This window comes from Rhinolophus sinicus, chromosome 14 (assembly GCF_057876585.1).
Source record: "Rhinolophus sinicus isolate RSI-liver-muscle chromosome 14, RSI-T2T, whole genome shotgun sequence".
Lineage (NCBI taxonomy): Eukaryota > Metazoa > Chordata > Mammalia > Chiroptera > Rhinolophidae > Rhinolophus > Rhinolophus sinicus.
In genome coordinates this window covers 93548902-93565971 of record NC_142514.1, presented here as the reverse complement: position 1 = coordinate 93565971, position 17070 = coordinate 93548902, and the positions used below count along the sequence as shown (strand labels likewise).

Here is a 17070-nt window from a genome sequence, read left to right as displayed (position 1 = left end):
GTCACTTGTAGCCACTAGAATTATGGCCATGGCTAAGTACTCAACAGAAGATACGAGTATGTTGAAGGAACAATGTTACCCAGAGAAGCTAGAGATTCTCTCTTTTGTGGTTTTTAGGACCACTAGTACAATACTGATTATGTGAATTTGCCCGAACGGGGTATACAGCCCCCAGGTGTTCTCACAGATACGAGGGACTTCTTAATGCACATGGACATAGGCAGGCATGAGAACAGGGTGTGTGGTAGGTATCACAGTTAGTTTACAAAAATGAAAATATTTTAAAAGTTTGAATTGCCAACTGACTATATCACCTAAGAAATGCAAAAGTTGGCTAACCCTTGTTTGTGTAAATTCAGTATTTATAGCTTTGCTCCATTAGCACTACAGCAATTCTGAAATACTATTTTTTTCTGAAAGTCCAACAAAAATTATAGATGTTAATTTTAGGATATGGGTGTTGGGTATATGGCTATTCATGTTAAAAGTCATTCAATGTTTCTGTATGTTTAAAGGGTTTATAATAAAATATTGGAAAAGATGTAACTGCATATAACTTGTTTATTCTGAAGTGCAATATAATTTAATATAGTTTGTATATTTTTCATTTCAAACTGAAATACCTCTTACGCACTCAAATAATTTTAAAATCATTTTCATCTAGGAAAGAAGATTATAAATGGATGTTAATGAACCTGACTCAGCAACAGGCAGTGGTTTTGTATAAATTGTTACAAAAATGTTTACAAGACAGAGGTAGATTCTAATCATGTTACGTACAGCACATTAAAGCTAATTTTTTACAGGGTTGTTATTATGTCCTTTTCACAGATGGGTAAATTTAGATATAAAACCCATCTAGGGCTGAAGAGCAAATCGCTGACACAGCTGGGATCACCTACACCTCGTCTGTCAAACACTCTTCATCATAAAAATTTATCCATAAATTAAAAAGTGTAAGTGGTGTAATCTAAAGATTTATCACTACAACATGTCTGTGTGTGACCCGGATGACACAAATGAAAACGTGTGTAAATGAGATGCTATTATGAGTTGTTGGATCTGCGCCTACCAAGGCTTCTTCATTCTGAGGCTAATCACAGGGCCAGTAACAGATGCATTTTAAACAAACGCTGCTTCTTTTTCACTCTTATGCTTTCTGATTTTAATTATGGCAACATCTACTTTTAGCCATAAGTCTGTGAAGTAATCTCATTTTAATGCATTTAGAAATGCATGGGATGGTAATATTTCTTAAAATGGAGAGAGCAAACTATGAATTCTTACTTATAATGACACTTTTTTAAAAACCAAGAAATTAAGACTTCTTTCAGAACCAAGAAATGAGGACTATAAAATGCTTCTAACGTCAGCAACACACGTCACTATCAGAACCCCAGGGGGATCCTCAATTCGAAAAACTCACTTGTACTGTGGGACACATCAGGTCTTGAATGCGACAGACAAGGACTTAATTTTGTACGTGTCTCTCTGTAAAATGTGAAAATTGTACATTATCACTGAAAGGCCAAAACATCTTGCTCTCACGGGAATCTTTTGGCTTCTGGGCATGCTATACTGACACCATCTTGTCAAGGAATCTTCAAAATGACATCATTTGTAAATTCTGTGTGAAGTCTTTAAGCCAAACGGTTTATAAAATACTTTTATGTTAAATAAATACAAATGTGGGCCCTTTGTACCAAGATGTGAGCTACACCCAGGAACAGTGCCAGTGGTGCCACCTGGGGAGTGAATGACAGCAGTGTCCTCCTTCCAGATCCACTGAGCTCACCTAAGGTTTTCTCATCACTTATGGGTTTATTCAACAGTGTCATGCATTTCTCGGTGGATATTTTGGCCTATTTTTAAAATTTATTTTGTTTCCTGATTTAAAAAGTGCATATATAATTATGTCAAGTATAAGGAAAAGATAGAAGTATAAAGAAGAAAATAAGTATAACTGGTAAGAAGCATTAACATTTTGGTATAGTGTTTCTGTCACTGTCAAAATCTATTTCTGAGTTCCAATACAAACTTTTATTTTCTTTACCCCAGTGCACAAATGTAAAATAAAATCGAATGACACTTGATCTATTTGGTTCCTGAATTTGGAGAACCAGAGTTTGGATAAAGAGCCATATCTATCTATCTATCTCTCTCTCTCTCTCTCTCTCTCTCTCTCTCTCTCTCTCTCTCTCTCTCTCTCTCTCTGACTCTAAGTATATCCTGTACATCAAAATGGGATTATTGAAGAAATAATGCATTTTTACAAAACTTGCCTCATATTTTTAAGTAGGTAAGACCACATAGGTTAGACAAAAGAAAGTTTCAGCTTCTCTTGCTAATATCTCCTTTTTCCCACTTGCTTACAATTTCTGAAAGTGTGGCCTTATATATTTTTTAATGTAATGTTCTTAAAATATATCGAAGGATTACTGTCATAAAATGTTTATCTGTAATTATAGCTCAGAGGAACATATTTAAATGATGTAAATGTTGTACTTTTCAGAATTTAAAAATCAGAACTCTTTTTTGTTCATAATATAAAAATCAGTGTTAATACACATTTTCAATTGTTATAAACAAAAATACCGACACTACTGCAGCTAACCTCTGTGTTAGCCAGCCAACGGCTAGTTAGCTTTCTTCTGCAAATGTTCAAGTTCCTTTGGAATCACATCAATGACCAAGGAAGCCAGATCCGGTTTCCCAGAGAGGAATCATTAAGGACAGAAATAGTCTCCTGAGCACAGGAAATCTGCAAGCACCTAAACAAGGACAAGCAGCTCCAGGGAAAAGGACAATATCACTAACATACTCATTCAGGTCTGGCCACAGAACCACCAGAGATATTTAAAAGCATACTAATCAGACAAGGTAAAACTTAACTATTCATTGAAAGAAAAATCACACTACTTAGATATATATAACATACGAAACTCAAACCAAAACTTAGTACGTATATAAATCCCAAGAGTGAAAATTTGAATTTCCCTTCAACTATATCCATTATTCTGCAATAGCAGCATCATCAACATCTCTATCTCTCTTTAGTTGATAAAGTTGATTGGCATGCAAAGCCACACTTTAAGAATGCATAGGGTATTGTGCACCTGAAACTAATTAAATAAATAAATAAATAAATAAATAAAAGAAGAAAAAAAAAAAAAAAAGAATGCATAGGGTAATAACCAGACTCTTCAGCAGCAGGAACCAAAAGCTCCACAAAATATTACTCATAGAGTAATTTAGTAGAATAATATCAATCTGAAGGTCTTAGGTTATACACATTGCAATTAGGTAGTATTTCATGAAGATCTGAGAACTAGTACCTTTACACCAAAGTATTCTTTCACGGTTAGTTACATGTGTATTGAGCACAGAGAAGGGAGAGGGTTCAGAAGACTGGGGAGCTGAAAAATATCTTTAGAAAGTGAGGAAGAATACCATTGAAACCTTTTTTTCATCCATCATCCAAAACACTGGCAGGCACATTTTAAATAATTAAACAATTGTGAAAGGCTTCCTTATTCAAATAGCATTCAGTATAATTGACAACGTACGCTGAACCAACAAGCCTAAATCGAAAGCAGTATGAGTGTGAACATATCTGCATTCGCAAAATGTTACATGCTACCAACTCCACCAACTCCAGGTCATACTTTCCCACTAGCAGCCTGGCATTTCAAACAGCACTTGATACAAGTATTTTTAAGAACATGAGTTAGTTCCTACCTCTACATAGTCCTTGGCATGGCCCCAATCTCGTTTGGCATCCAGATTTCCCAAACTGAAAGACTCCATTTGTCCAAGGTAAATCTTAGCTACTGACCGGCTAATTTTTCGAGTAACAAAATTAGCTCCTAAAAAGAGACAAAAGATGTGTTATCAGTAGAGTACATTTGACATCTAACAGGTTGGTGCACCAAACCCTACCTCAGCCTCTGGGCATGCTGTTCATTCTTTTTCCCCCTCCTTAAAATAATAATAAAGAAAAAGAAAAGAAAAAAATGATCATTAACTGTCATTTAGACAAGTTAAGAAGCTCTAATTCTAAGTGTCACATCAGCTCTACTTTCATAACAAACATTTTTTCTTTGAGGGACGGCTTAGACATTCCTAATTTGTTGCTGCAATATGCGACCTAGGCATTAGGCCAAAGAAAAGCTATCATAATGCCAGTTTTTTAAACAGAAAATTCAAAAGGGTTGTATAAAGGGAAATGCCAGAATGGAAGACAGATATCTAAGACCACCCTGATTTTTTTAAGAACATAAACAGCACATATTCCTATTAATAAAGCCATTTTGGAGCTCATGGGGAGAGAAGACGGGAGTAATTTGGCTCACAGGGTATACAAATAATTAAAAGAAACAAACCAGATATGCATTTGGGTTGTCAATAAGTGGTGATCACTTTCATTTAGAAACTTGTTCAGCCACCGAATTATAAATTATGCCACAGCTCTAAATCAAAAGTTTCTCTGTGTTGTATTTACTGCAACACCACTTTCCAACTTCATTTAAATGTTAGCTACAGGAATGAGCTCCTGAATTCTTTATAAATATTTTGAAATGAATGGATGAAAGGTGTCATAAATTGAAGAAACTAATGAAATTGTTTTAATATTCTCTGGTCTTTAATGAAAGCATCTATCTACTTTTAAAAGACTACAAAAAAGGAGAAAATTAAGACACTGCTGAGACAATTTTATCATGTCCCTCTATCTAAGTAAGTTTATCACAAAACACCAAGGAATGCCAGATTCTCCAGGTCATAGTAATAACACACATACAAACTAGCCAATAATGGCTTCATACAGTTTAGATAGATTATTATCATAACTTATCACATTTCAATTACTTTAGCTTTGTTCTTTTGCAGGTGAAGCAGGAAGGTGAATGTTATGATGAAAAGTTTTGGCTTCCAGAGAAACTGGCACAGGGATAAGGGGAATTTTTCTAAGTAGGTTTTCTAAATTTTGGCAAGACTATGGCCCAGTGCAAGTTCAAACACAGACCAGGTTCACTTCCTACACAAACTCGGTACACATCTACACCAATGCCACATCATTAAAAATGACGGTGGGACTTCCATGGAAAGTCAGATGTTCAGTTTCTTTTAGCAGTTCACAGAGGACCTTAGAAATCCAAAGTTTCAACTTTCCATGGCAGCTTATAAGACACACAGAACGCCTTCAAAAAAGAGCTTTTCAAAATGAAGAAATATTAGGTGCAATCCTTCTCAATCTATTACCAACTAGCAATATTATATTTTCTATTCAGTTGTAACAATTAAATCTATACTTAAATTTAGGTTTCTTGAAGTCGATCTTTCTACTTTAACGTCAAGACTATACTGTCACATAGTGTCAGGACTACAGTGTCATTCCAAAATACACTAGAGAAACGTGTGACGCCAAATCACTAAAAGAAGTCCCCAACAGAAAAGTTATTATTCTATTTACCAATAAATTAAGTTGAGGAGTCAAACGTAATTAAGCATGTGACCTTATTCAAACAATCGACGTAGGCCCTACCCTCACTGTTTCTTCTTTCATCCAGTACTAACTGAGCAGCTGGCAAACACCAAGTCCTAAGCTTGGGGGGCCCAGAACTGAGCAGCATCCTGACTCTCGCACAGCACGGAGAGGGGGAGAGAGGCAAACCAGTGCTGCCCGAAATGAAATGACAGGTTTGCAAGGAGAGAAAGAGTCAGGGCCTTTACAGAGCTGCTGGCTGCGGTCAAGAAACACCCACCAGAAAAGGACTGGTCTCCCTGTGAGGTCAGGAACATATTGGTTATGAAGCAGAGACAGTGACCCAAGCAGAAGGAGCAGCTGAGACAGGGAAGGGCCAGGTCATAGGCTTTTCTCTCTACACACTTCCGGAACCTTGTAATGAACACAACCAAGGCACGGCTGACGATGGACACTGCTTTGAGCTAAGCTCCTTAGACACAGAAACTCATTTAATTTTCGGAGCAATCCACAAACTGAGAATTATTATTACTTCCTTTGTAGAAGAAGAAGCTGAGATTTAAAGAAGCTATGCCAACTTGCCATTCTAAAACAGGATTCAGATCAATGTGTATGTGACTGTAAAGCCAGGCTCTCACCTTCCCAGGACTTAGAATGCACGCTAGAAAGTATTAGAGCCTTTCTTATCTGGATCCAAAAATTATCTTGGATAACTAGTCAAATTGATTGGAAATTTCTAGTTCTTTAAATTTTTAACATTATTATTTACAACAGCTTTACTGAGATATAATTCACATCCCAGTACAATTCATCCATTTAAAGTATATAATTCAATGGCTTTTAATATACTGAGAAACTGTGCAGCCATTACTACAATCAATTTTAGGACATTTTCATCACCCCAGAGCCTTTAGCAGTCACTCATTTGTCGCCAAGCCTCCTGACCTTAGGGAACCACAAATCTGCTTTTTGTCACTATAGATTTGCCTGTTTTAAACACTTCATATGAATGGAATCACACATGTGGTCTTTTGTAACTGGCTTCTCTCACTTAGCATATTTTCAAGGTTCATCTATATTACAACATAAATCACTACTTCATTCCTTTGTTATGGCTGAATAATATTCTATTATGTGGATATAACATTTTATTTATTCATTCATCAGTAAATGGACATTTGGGTTGTTTCCATCTTTTGGCTATTGTGAATAATGCTGCTATAAACATTCATGCACAAGTTTTTATTTGGATATTATGTTTTAATTTCTCTTGGGTATATTCCTACACGTGGAATTATGGGTCACGGGGCAACTCGACAATTAACCTATTGAGGAACTGCCAGACTGTTTTCCACAGGGGCCACACCACTTTACATTCCCACCAGCAATGAACTGGGGTTCTCATGTCTCCACATCCTCCCCAACACTGATTATGGTTTATCTTTTTCATGATAGTTACCCTATTGAGTACCGAGTATTATCTCCTTATGACTCTGATTTGCATTTCTCTGATGACTAATGACATTGAGCATCTGTATTTTCATGCACTGTTGGCTATTGGTTTACCTACTTTGGAGAAATGTCTGTTTAGATCCTTTGCCCATTTTTGAAATTGTGTTACTTATCTTTTTATTATTTGAGTTGTAAGAGTTTTTATATATTCTGGATCCACGTCCTTTATCAGATACATAACTTACAAATATTTTCTCTCATTATGTAAGTTATCTTTTCACTTTCTTGATGGTGTCTTTGATGCACAAAAGTTTTTATAATTTTGATGAAGTCCAATTTGTCTTTTTCCCCGCCTTTGGTAGTATGAGCTTTTGTTGTCATATCCAAGAGAGTTTTGCCTAGCCCAAGGTCATGAAGATTTTCTCCTATATTTTTTGAATGAATTTTACTGATTTTATTTTAACATTTAGGTCTTTCATTCATTTTTAATTATTTTTTTGTGTATGGTATGATGAAAGGGTCCAATTTCATTGCATGTGGATATGCAGCTATCCTAACACTATATGTGGAAAAGGTCATTCTTTCTCCCTTTGTTGAAAACCAATTAGCCATAAATGTGAGGGTTTATTTCTGACTTTAATTCTACACCGTTGATGTGTATATCTATCCTTATGACAGCACCACACATGCTTGGTTACTGTAGCTTAAGGTGAGTTTTAAAAGCAAGAAGTGTGAGGCTTCCGACTTTGTTCTTCTATAAAAATACCTTAAATTTCCATATGAATTTTAGGATCAGCTTGCTAATTTCTGCAAAAAAGTCAACTGAGATTTTGATAGGGATATACACTGAATCTGTAGATCACTATGGGGAATATGGCCCTTTTAGCAATATTTCATCTTCCAGCTCATGAACACAGGATGTCTTTCCATTTATCTAGGTCTTTTAAAACTTCTTTCGGCAATGTTTAGTAGTTTCCAGAGAGTAAGTCCTGCACTTCTTTTGTTAAATTTGTTCCTAAGTATTTTATTCTCTTTGATCTCATATAAATGTGACTGGTTTCTTACTTTCATCTCCAGATTAATTTTAAACATTATTGCTACCATACATTTTACTAGTTAAATTCTTAGGAGAGACTTAAAATGATTTTTAAAATATTTGCTCTCGTCATTTTTATTCTTTATCATGCAAGACTGCTGGTGTTAGGAGAGAACTATATAAAATCATTGAAAACTAAGTCTTCGAGGTCATTGTGTCCAACCATCCCAAATGTGCAGGAGAACAAAGAGGGGCAAAGAGAGGCCGCACAACTGCCCACAGTCAGGGCAAGGAGCTGTGCCTGGCCTCAGCCTGCCCCAGCCCGTGCTAGCTTCACTGATCCACAGTCCAATACAGGCGGCAGCCCTCCTCACATTGGCTCACTTAAGTGGTTGTGCGTTATATACAACACATGTGGATAATGGAGCTTCCTATGTATTTTAAATACATACCTGATTTCTAAGAGCCTTAAACTAGACCCTAGCTAGGAAGAAGACCACGAAATGAGAAGTTAACCCAGTGAATGGACAGAAGGCCAGCTGTGAGTAACTGGCATAACCATTTAATAACTCTGGAGTTAGTTTCCTCTGTAGACTACCAGTATAGTAATATTTACCACAGCCAATCACAAGGTACACTAATGTAGGTGAAATGTGTCGTAGAACATAAATCGCCACAGAAATGTAAGAAATTAATATCAACATGTCTTTGTTTATAAAACAAGGATAATCGCAGTACTTACCACGTAGGTTTGATGTTTAAGTGAAAAAAATCTAGGTAATATGAATAGCAAGTTCTCAATAAATGTTAGCTATTATTATAATTATTGTATTACAATGTTAATAGTCTCCATAATTAAGCCTTAACGAAAAGTTCAGATTTCTTAGTTTTTTTATGACTAAGTCTCTTAGCTCTGTTTCAATTCTGAGATTGAAAACATGTATTTGTAAAGATACATATATCCTTATATTCACTGCATCATTCATTGTGGCCATGACATGGAAACAACCAGTGTCCTTCGATAGAGGATTGGATAGAGAAGATGTGGTATATATACACAATGGAATACTACTCATCCATAAGATGAAATACCACCATTTGTGACAACATGGATGGATCTTGAGAATATCATGCTAAGCGAAATAAGTCAGATGGAAAAAGTCAAGAACCATATGACTTCACGCATAAGTGGGATATAAAACTGCAAGTAACAAACAAACAAGACAAACAAATATTCACAAAGACAACCATACGAGTATGGTGGTTACCAGAGGAAAATGGTCATGGTGGGGAGGTAAAAAATGGTAAAAGGGGTCAAATATATGGTGACGGAAGGATATTTGACTTTGGGTGGTGAACACACAATGCAATATACAGATGATGTATTACAGAATTTTACACTTGAAAAACCTATATATTTTATTAACCAATGTCACCCAATAAATTTAAACAAACAATCAGCTACAGGCAGACATGCAGACTCACACACTGAAAGCACAAATCAATATTTCTTAAAGCACTGTAGGTTAATTTCTCAATGAAAACTCATTAACCTAGGGCAAATAAACTTCCCACATAAATGTATATTCGTAAGAAAGAGATCAGTTAAGAAGGGATTTAGTCCCAATATTAGTTGTAAGATTGAGATCGTGAGTTTTGCTAGTGTTGACAGAATGAAAAGAACAGAATTTGTTTCAGCAATATGGTAGACAATAAAAGCTGCCACACTGAAAAACACTAAGATATGCTGGATAAAATATTACCATTTATGTGAATTCAAAGCTGAGTCTCCAAGAAGAGCCCAGATGAAGGGGAAGCTCCTGAGCATAGGTCAGGGTGTGTGCTAGGAGCAGAACTGGAATGCCATCTCAGGACCTGAAAATAGGCTCCAGCTTTATGTCCAATCTGAGGTGAAGGATGACGTCTTTCAGGCAGGACACTGGAAGTAGGGCGACATACTATGTGAGTTACTGATAATTCTGTTACTATTATCAGTGCTAGGATCTTAAGCAAGTGTTTTAACTTTTCAGTTTGCTTTATCTATAAAGTAGAATTATAATCCACACTTAGAATCAAATGGGGAACTACAAATCAAAGGCCGCATGCAGAACACTGCATCAATGTTAATTATAAACACTTACTGTGCTGGATATTTTTACTGTGATAAAACTTTTAGAATAGGGAGGCTTTTTTTTTTTTTTTTTTTTTTTGCTTTTCTCTTTACATGGTCATCTCCACAGTTAGCCCACGGCTGGAAAAAGATTAGAAGAACTACATGGATAGTCAAAAATAAACAGTTAATATGCATCTCTATGATTCAAAACAGGAATCTGTAAAAAACAGAAAATCTGAAAGCAAGGCAACATGGAGAAATTGTTTTCTAAGTAACTGTAGTGCATGCAACCCAATGTGGTCACAGCCCTGAGAGTCTCTCACAAGCTACCCCTTCGGGCTCTGATGGGTGGGCATGCAGCCTGAGGTCCTCCCAAAGCAGACAAAAAGCAGTAGGCAGACAGATTCCAGGCTCCCCTTTCTAAATGAGGGAGGACAAAAGTGGGAGTGGGAGAAGTGAAGCTGCGGTGTTTTAACGTGGCGTCTTTGGGATGAGATAACTAGTAACTGATTGAAGAAATCTCTAAGAGGAGCCTCCCGCCTATTTCACTGGAGAGTCTGAAGACATCTCCTTAGGAGGCCACCCAGACTGATCCGGGCAGCTGCACCAGGATCCACTTGGCGGTGACGCGAGTCTCTCAGGCAGGCCCACCATGGGACCCCCAGTGGGCCTGAGGTGGTGAGGGCGGGGTGCCTGGTAGCCCAGGCTCGGACGTCAGACCTCCTAAGCCAGGGACAACATGGAAGCTGAGGCCAAGGATCCGTAGGTCTCTAGTGCATATGCCCACAAGGGGTGGATGAGGACAGCTCGCCCCAGGTCCTGTGGAGAAGCCCGAGTTTTATCAGCAGCAAACATCAGGAAGAGTCATCCCTGGGGTTGTGCCACCTCCTTGGCCACCAGACAAGGGAGTAACTTGTACCAGCAGCTCTGAGCTGAGCACAGCAGGCCCGCAGAGTGTGCCACTTGGGCCTCAGGATGTCAGCTGTTCCCTGTCAACACAAGGTCAAATAAGCCACATCTGTGTCCCGTGCACCCATATGCCATCTCGAGAACAAACAAGGGAAGATGGCAAAACTAGAAAATCTGACTTCAACATTATATTGTAGTACACACTGAATCATTTTTAATTCAATTTGTTCTTTTTGAGGAAAGTATAAATGTAATCTTTTAGGACTGTATTCATTTCCTGTGGCTGCCATAACAAATTAGTACAAACTGGGTGATTTAAAACAACTGAAATGTATTCTCACAGTTCTGGAGGCCACAAGTCTGAAATTCAACAGCACCACGTTGCTCTGGGAGCTTGGGGGAGAGCCCTTCTTTGCTTCTTTCTATGCCTGACAGCCACAAGCACTCTTGGCTTGTGGCTGCATCACTCAGGTCTCCGCCTCCATCTTCACATCACCTTTGCCTGCGTGTCTGTGTATTGGCCTCTTCTGTTTCTTGCAAGAACACTTGTCATTGGATTTAGAGCCCACCCTAGTAATCCAGGATGATCTCTTCATCCCAAGAACCTTGATCACATCTGCAAAGAACCTTTTTCCAAATCAGGTCACATTCACAGGTTCTGGGAAGTAGGATGTGGACGTATCTTTTTGGGGCCACCACTTAGCCCGCTATAAGGATCCAGGATTAGAGTATTTGAAAAAATATGATAAACATGAATCAGGCATTGCTATATTATTCTAATATCATTGTAAGGGTAATTATACATATTTATGAGCATAATAGTGAAATAGAGTCTCTAATTGTGAAATGTTAATTTAAAGGTGATAAAATAAGTTTCCTCTCTATTTAAAATCTGCAAGCTAGACCCAATTGATAGAAACAGCTCCCTGGCTCTCTTTCTTCAGAGAATATACATCTATTTAAATTTTGGACTGGAAATGCTGTGCATACTCCTGTATTTACAAATTTCCTTTCTCATCATTCCTTCCTGAACCTTTCTTCTAACATAACTTCCTTCCTTCTTAAAACGAATTCTTTAGAACTTCCTTTAATGTAAAAAAAATTGTCTGGCTCATACATGAAAGACAGTTTTGCTAATTATACAATTCCAGGGTGAAAATTGTTTTCTCTTAGCATGTTCAAAGCATTATTCCACTGTCTTTTGGTTTCCTTTTGTTGCTATTGATAAATGTGAGGCTGAACTGTCATTGCATTGTAAGTTATCTTCTTGGTCTTTAGTATCCTGGAGTTTCAATGCCATGTTTCTAGACACGGTTTTCTGATTTGTGTCATGGTATTTCTTATATCAGGTCCGGAAATTTCTTAGCAACCATCTCTTCAAATATTGCCTCTTCTTCACTCTATTGTCTTCTATTTCCTTCTGGGAAAGAATGTTAGATCTTTTCATTTTACCTTCCAATCTCTTATAATTTTCATCTTTTTATCCTTCTCTGCAGTATTCTGGTTAACTTACTTAGATCTAATTTTCCCTCAGCAGTCTATATTTAAGACAGCCATTTAATTCTTTATTTCAATAATTATTTTTATACTTAAAATTCTTTTTTTCACATCTTTTATATTCTGTTGCTGCTTAATTATTATGACATCTTTTTTTTAACTTAAATATGTCTTACTAATTTTATATTCTGAATTTGATCATTCCAATCTTTAAAGTTCCAGTCCTTTAAAGTTCTTGAAGGACTAATTTCTTGTAATTTCTGCTAATTTTGATTGCTGTTTGTTTCCTTGTGCATTTGGTGACACTAGAGTTCATGTTTACTCATTTTGATCTGCTGGAAACCAGAGGGCATCTCTGAGAATGATGGGTTCCTCCTGAAAGGGTTAGCATTTGTTTTTCAGAGAAGCCAGGAGATACTGATCTCTGGGACGGTCCATCCCCTTCCACAGCGCCCAGGTGAGCACAGTTCTGCTTTTCCACTGTGCTGCTGTCTAAGGCCAAACCCGAGCCTTCTAGCTAAAGAGGTGTGGCCATCACTACAGGCCTATCAAAGTCCCTGCTTCACATCACGTGAGGATTGGACACCACCTCGGTGTCCATCGTGGTCCCCCCCTACCAGTAGGAGGAAAAGCCCCAGGAAGATGAAGACAGATTTAGAAAAATAAAAAAGAATTGCTTGCTCTGCACACCTGGATGTAATGTAAATAATTGTGCCACCCTGTACATATTTATTTTTATTTTTGCATTAGACCTTCAGAAAAAAATGAGTTTTATGTTTTCTTTTCTATGGAGTATTTCTGTATAATGAATATATGTTTATAAAAATATATGAATAAACCTGAAATTTGCCTCACTGTTTTGCTCACACTATTTCTTTAGCTCAAATACAATTATCTGTAAAACTTTTTTCATATACCAGGCAAACTATACTTCTTTCCCTTATGAAACTCTGGACCACAACACCATCTTGTCTTCGTGTTTCTTCCCCTTTCCACTGGGCCTCACTTCCTGTCCCGACAGATGGTGAGGACCAACTCAGATACAGAACTAAAGCCAAATTTCTACTTCCCTGCCTTTGTTCTTGTGTTTAATCCTTACATCAATATGTGTGTATGTGTGTGTGTGTGTGTGTGTGTGTGTGTGTGTATGTGTGTGTGCAATGTATGTACACATTCCTTGTTAATTTAAACTTTCTACTATAATATCATAAATTATACCAATATAATATTCTCACAATCAAATATCTTCTAAAATAAAAAATTGAAGGAAAAGGAAAACTGACAAAATCTATAAAATATACACCTCAAATTAGCAGCATTAAACTTTAAGACATGAATAGTAGCACACATTGAACTTAAAGAATTAGCTCATCTGTTAAATCACAGTCTTTACCATAATGTATTATATTTCAGTAGAGTTTTAGTTTTTAAATACAAAATGCAACATTGGACATCTTATGATGATCAAGTGGAACTGAAGGAAGAAACACTGAGGGAGAAATAGTTAAATCCTACTAGGGACAATTCTTCTGCTTATCAGATTCCACAAAATTATTTCTTGTTCAAACATATATGTTATTAAGGCCCTGCAATTATACTATTTCACTCCGAAGAAGCAAAGTAGCTCTAAGCATGTGCAAATTTTGTTTGTTTGTATACATGTACACTCAATTGTGTGTGTGAGCACAGACATACACACACATGTACAATTTATCCCTGTCAGCACCCAAACAGCATCTGAACTGCAATTTCTCTAATAAAAATTCTATTCCATTGCCCAGAGCTTCACCCCAAAGCTTTTGATGTAAAGATTTTTTGGAGTTAGAGAAAATACAAAGACAGTTTGGACAATATTCATGGGAAAACAGAAATCATTCCAATGTATCCTGAACCCCATGTGAACCTCTGCCTCGGGCCCCCGCACTGGCCCTGTGGGAGTCTCTGGCGCCCACTGAGATCTGCCTGGGCCACGGCTCAGTGCGGACAGAGTGTAGAAAGAAGAGACACTGGCAAGGTCATGGCTGACCGAGCACACCACCGAGATCAGAGCGCTCATACCTCATTTGCTCACCGAGTCCTGCCAAGAGCAACACTATTTAACTGCAGGTACTCCAAACCCAACAGGCATGCTTAAAGGAATCTCGGGCTCACAAGTGGACCATTCACGATGTGCATTTGTTGGGGACCGCTCCCACTTTTTGGCAACTTTCACAAACACGTGCTTTAAAGACAAAGGCTCAAAGCACTTTGTTATTTGCATCAAATGCTGAATGCCTTTTCTACTGAGAGTTAGAGAATTCAAATTCATGAATCCTCATTTCAGGGTTTCTTGGTTCGGTCATTATTGTCATTTTGGGCTGCATAATTCCTTTTTTGTCGGGGATGTTTAGAAGCATCCCTGGTTTCTACCCATTAAATGCTAATAGCATCCCCCTCCTTAGTCATGACAACCAAAATGTCTGCAGACATTGCCAAATTTTACCTGTTGATACCACTTCCTTAGTTAAACAAACCAACTATGACAAAGACAAAATCCCACAAAATTTAAACAAATTATATATAAGTGCTAATCCTACCCACAGATATACTGTGTTATTTTAAGTCTAGTCATCTGATACACTGACGGAGCTATCAGGGAACTAATAAACATGAAATATTTAAATCATGATGAGACAGGGTGAGTGTTCCTCTAAAGTTCAAGTGAATACATGGGTTTGGCCTCCTGAGGATGGTCTAGAGAAAAGCACACATTTGGGAAACATTGATGTACAGATGGTATTTCAAGCCCTGTGACCAGGTGACACCACCAAGAGAAGGAAGTGAGCAAGAAAACAGAAATGGTCCAAGATCCGAATCCACTAACACTACAATGTTTAGAGGTCAAACAGATGAGGAGGAAGCAGCGACAATGACCAAAAAGGAGAGAGCAGTGAGGCTGAAGGAAAACAGGAGTATGGAGGAATTCTGAAAGTCTGGAAGTGCGTGACTAGGAGGTTGTTAATCACCGTGCCTACAAGTCAGGGAAGAAGACAGAGGACAGACGGAAAAATGACTGCTAGTGATGGCAGCGTCAAGGTGACTGCAAACCCTGTTTAGATGCGTCAGAGAATGTGGACAAAAGTCCAGTGGGTGAGAGGGTTTGAGAGAGAATGGAAAAGTGCAGACAACTCTTTTCAGGACTTTTGCTATATGGTAGAGAAGGAGGTATGATTAAGAGAATTTTATTTCAAGAGGGGAAAAGAAGCATCTTTGCATGCTAAAGGGAAAGCGCTAGAAATAAGGGAAAAACGGATCCAGGAGACAGGTGAAAATTGCCGGTGTCATGCCTTTGAGAAGGTGATTACAGACAGGAGCTGGGGGACGAATGGTGAGCTCTCCAGACAGCTCCTCCCTGGGCACAGGAGAGAGGACAGAGAGAACACAAATATAAAGAGTGTGCAGGTGTTCCTGTCTCGGACCCTATCCTCCCCTCAGATCTTAAACCAACCCTGCATTCCATGACATGTCCTCCATGCCCACCATTTCCATCCTCACGGCGGCACTGCAGCCATTACCCGAGCACCCGGTAACCCCCAGTCTCTTGATTATCCAGGTCCCCCAATCTCTATTCCCTTCTGTTCATATCCTGATCTATCATAGCAGGCATTTTGTTGCTAATGCCCTTCATTCTGCCCTCTGAGCTGTTCCACTTCACGTACTCTGCAAAACCTCCCATCTACTCACTGTCTTTCCTCCTGTGAGGTGGCCTCTGCGAGCTATGGGAGAAAAAGCACACGCCTGCTCTACTTATGCTCTCCAGCTTAGGCTGAGCTGTTCTGCCCGACAACCATTTTATGGGACCTGCCAGTTCCCAGTAAGGGCTCCCTCCTGTTCACCTCAGTGGATAAAACCTTCACCTCATTCATGTCTCCTTTATGTCAGCTGAAATGACTTTTTGGCTGTCAGGGCTTGATGAATGGCATACCATCTACCCAGCTGCCTCTGAGTCTCCCCCTTGGACTCCTTTCTCATTGAAATCCTCCAGTCAATTAACTGCTCAAGTTCTAACTCCATGCAGACATTCCTACAGAACTTCCCAAGCCAGCTTCTAGTAGACCATCATTGGGGTGATGGCCTAATTTGCAGATTCCTCCAAGGGCATTTTGTGTCCCTTCCTTTCCTGTCCGACCCTAATGACAACAACCCGAGTGGCTCTCTGACTGTGCTGATGTATTCAAGAGCATGAGGTTGACACGAGCCCAGAGAACTACACTGTCCTCCACATAAGGACTGGTTGAGGGGCAGGCACCTGCTCCAGGGGGGCTTTGGACGCTTCCCAATCTTTCCCAAAGAGCACTGAGGGAGAAATCTTTCTCCTTCAGGCTAGCGAGACTGAAGCTGATAGTGACCCTAGTTCTAGCTGCACGGAAGAGAGTGGTATGAAAAGATGTAACCAAGATGGGAAGAAAAACGGAGACAGAAGCCAAGGAGAGAGCATCCTGACAACATCTGAGTTTCTGGTTGCAGCTGCCCCGGAGGTCAGGCTAGATATATCCCTGTCTCTCCCACATGTGGCTAACATCCATCTAACGCTCTGTTTAG

General features: G+C 38.6%; 1 protein-coding gene across 2 annotated transcripts in view; it reads right to left on the bottom strand.

Annotated features, from left to right (window-relative positions):
- The window catches only part of GMDS (GDP-mannose 4,6-dehydratase), a 649419-nt gene that overhangs the window by 335990 nt on the left and 296359 nt on the right, over window positions 1–17070 (bottom strand). For both annotated transcript variants that reach the window (XM_019752387.3, XM_074335314.2), the window contains one exon: window positions 3739–3866. In XM_019752387.3, the coding sequence (XP_019607946.1) occupies window positions 3739–3866 (128 nt within the window). The remainder of the gene's footprint in view (window positions 1–3738; window positions 3867–17070) is intronic.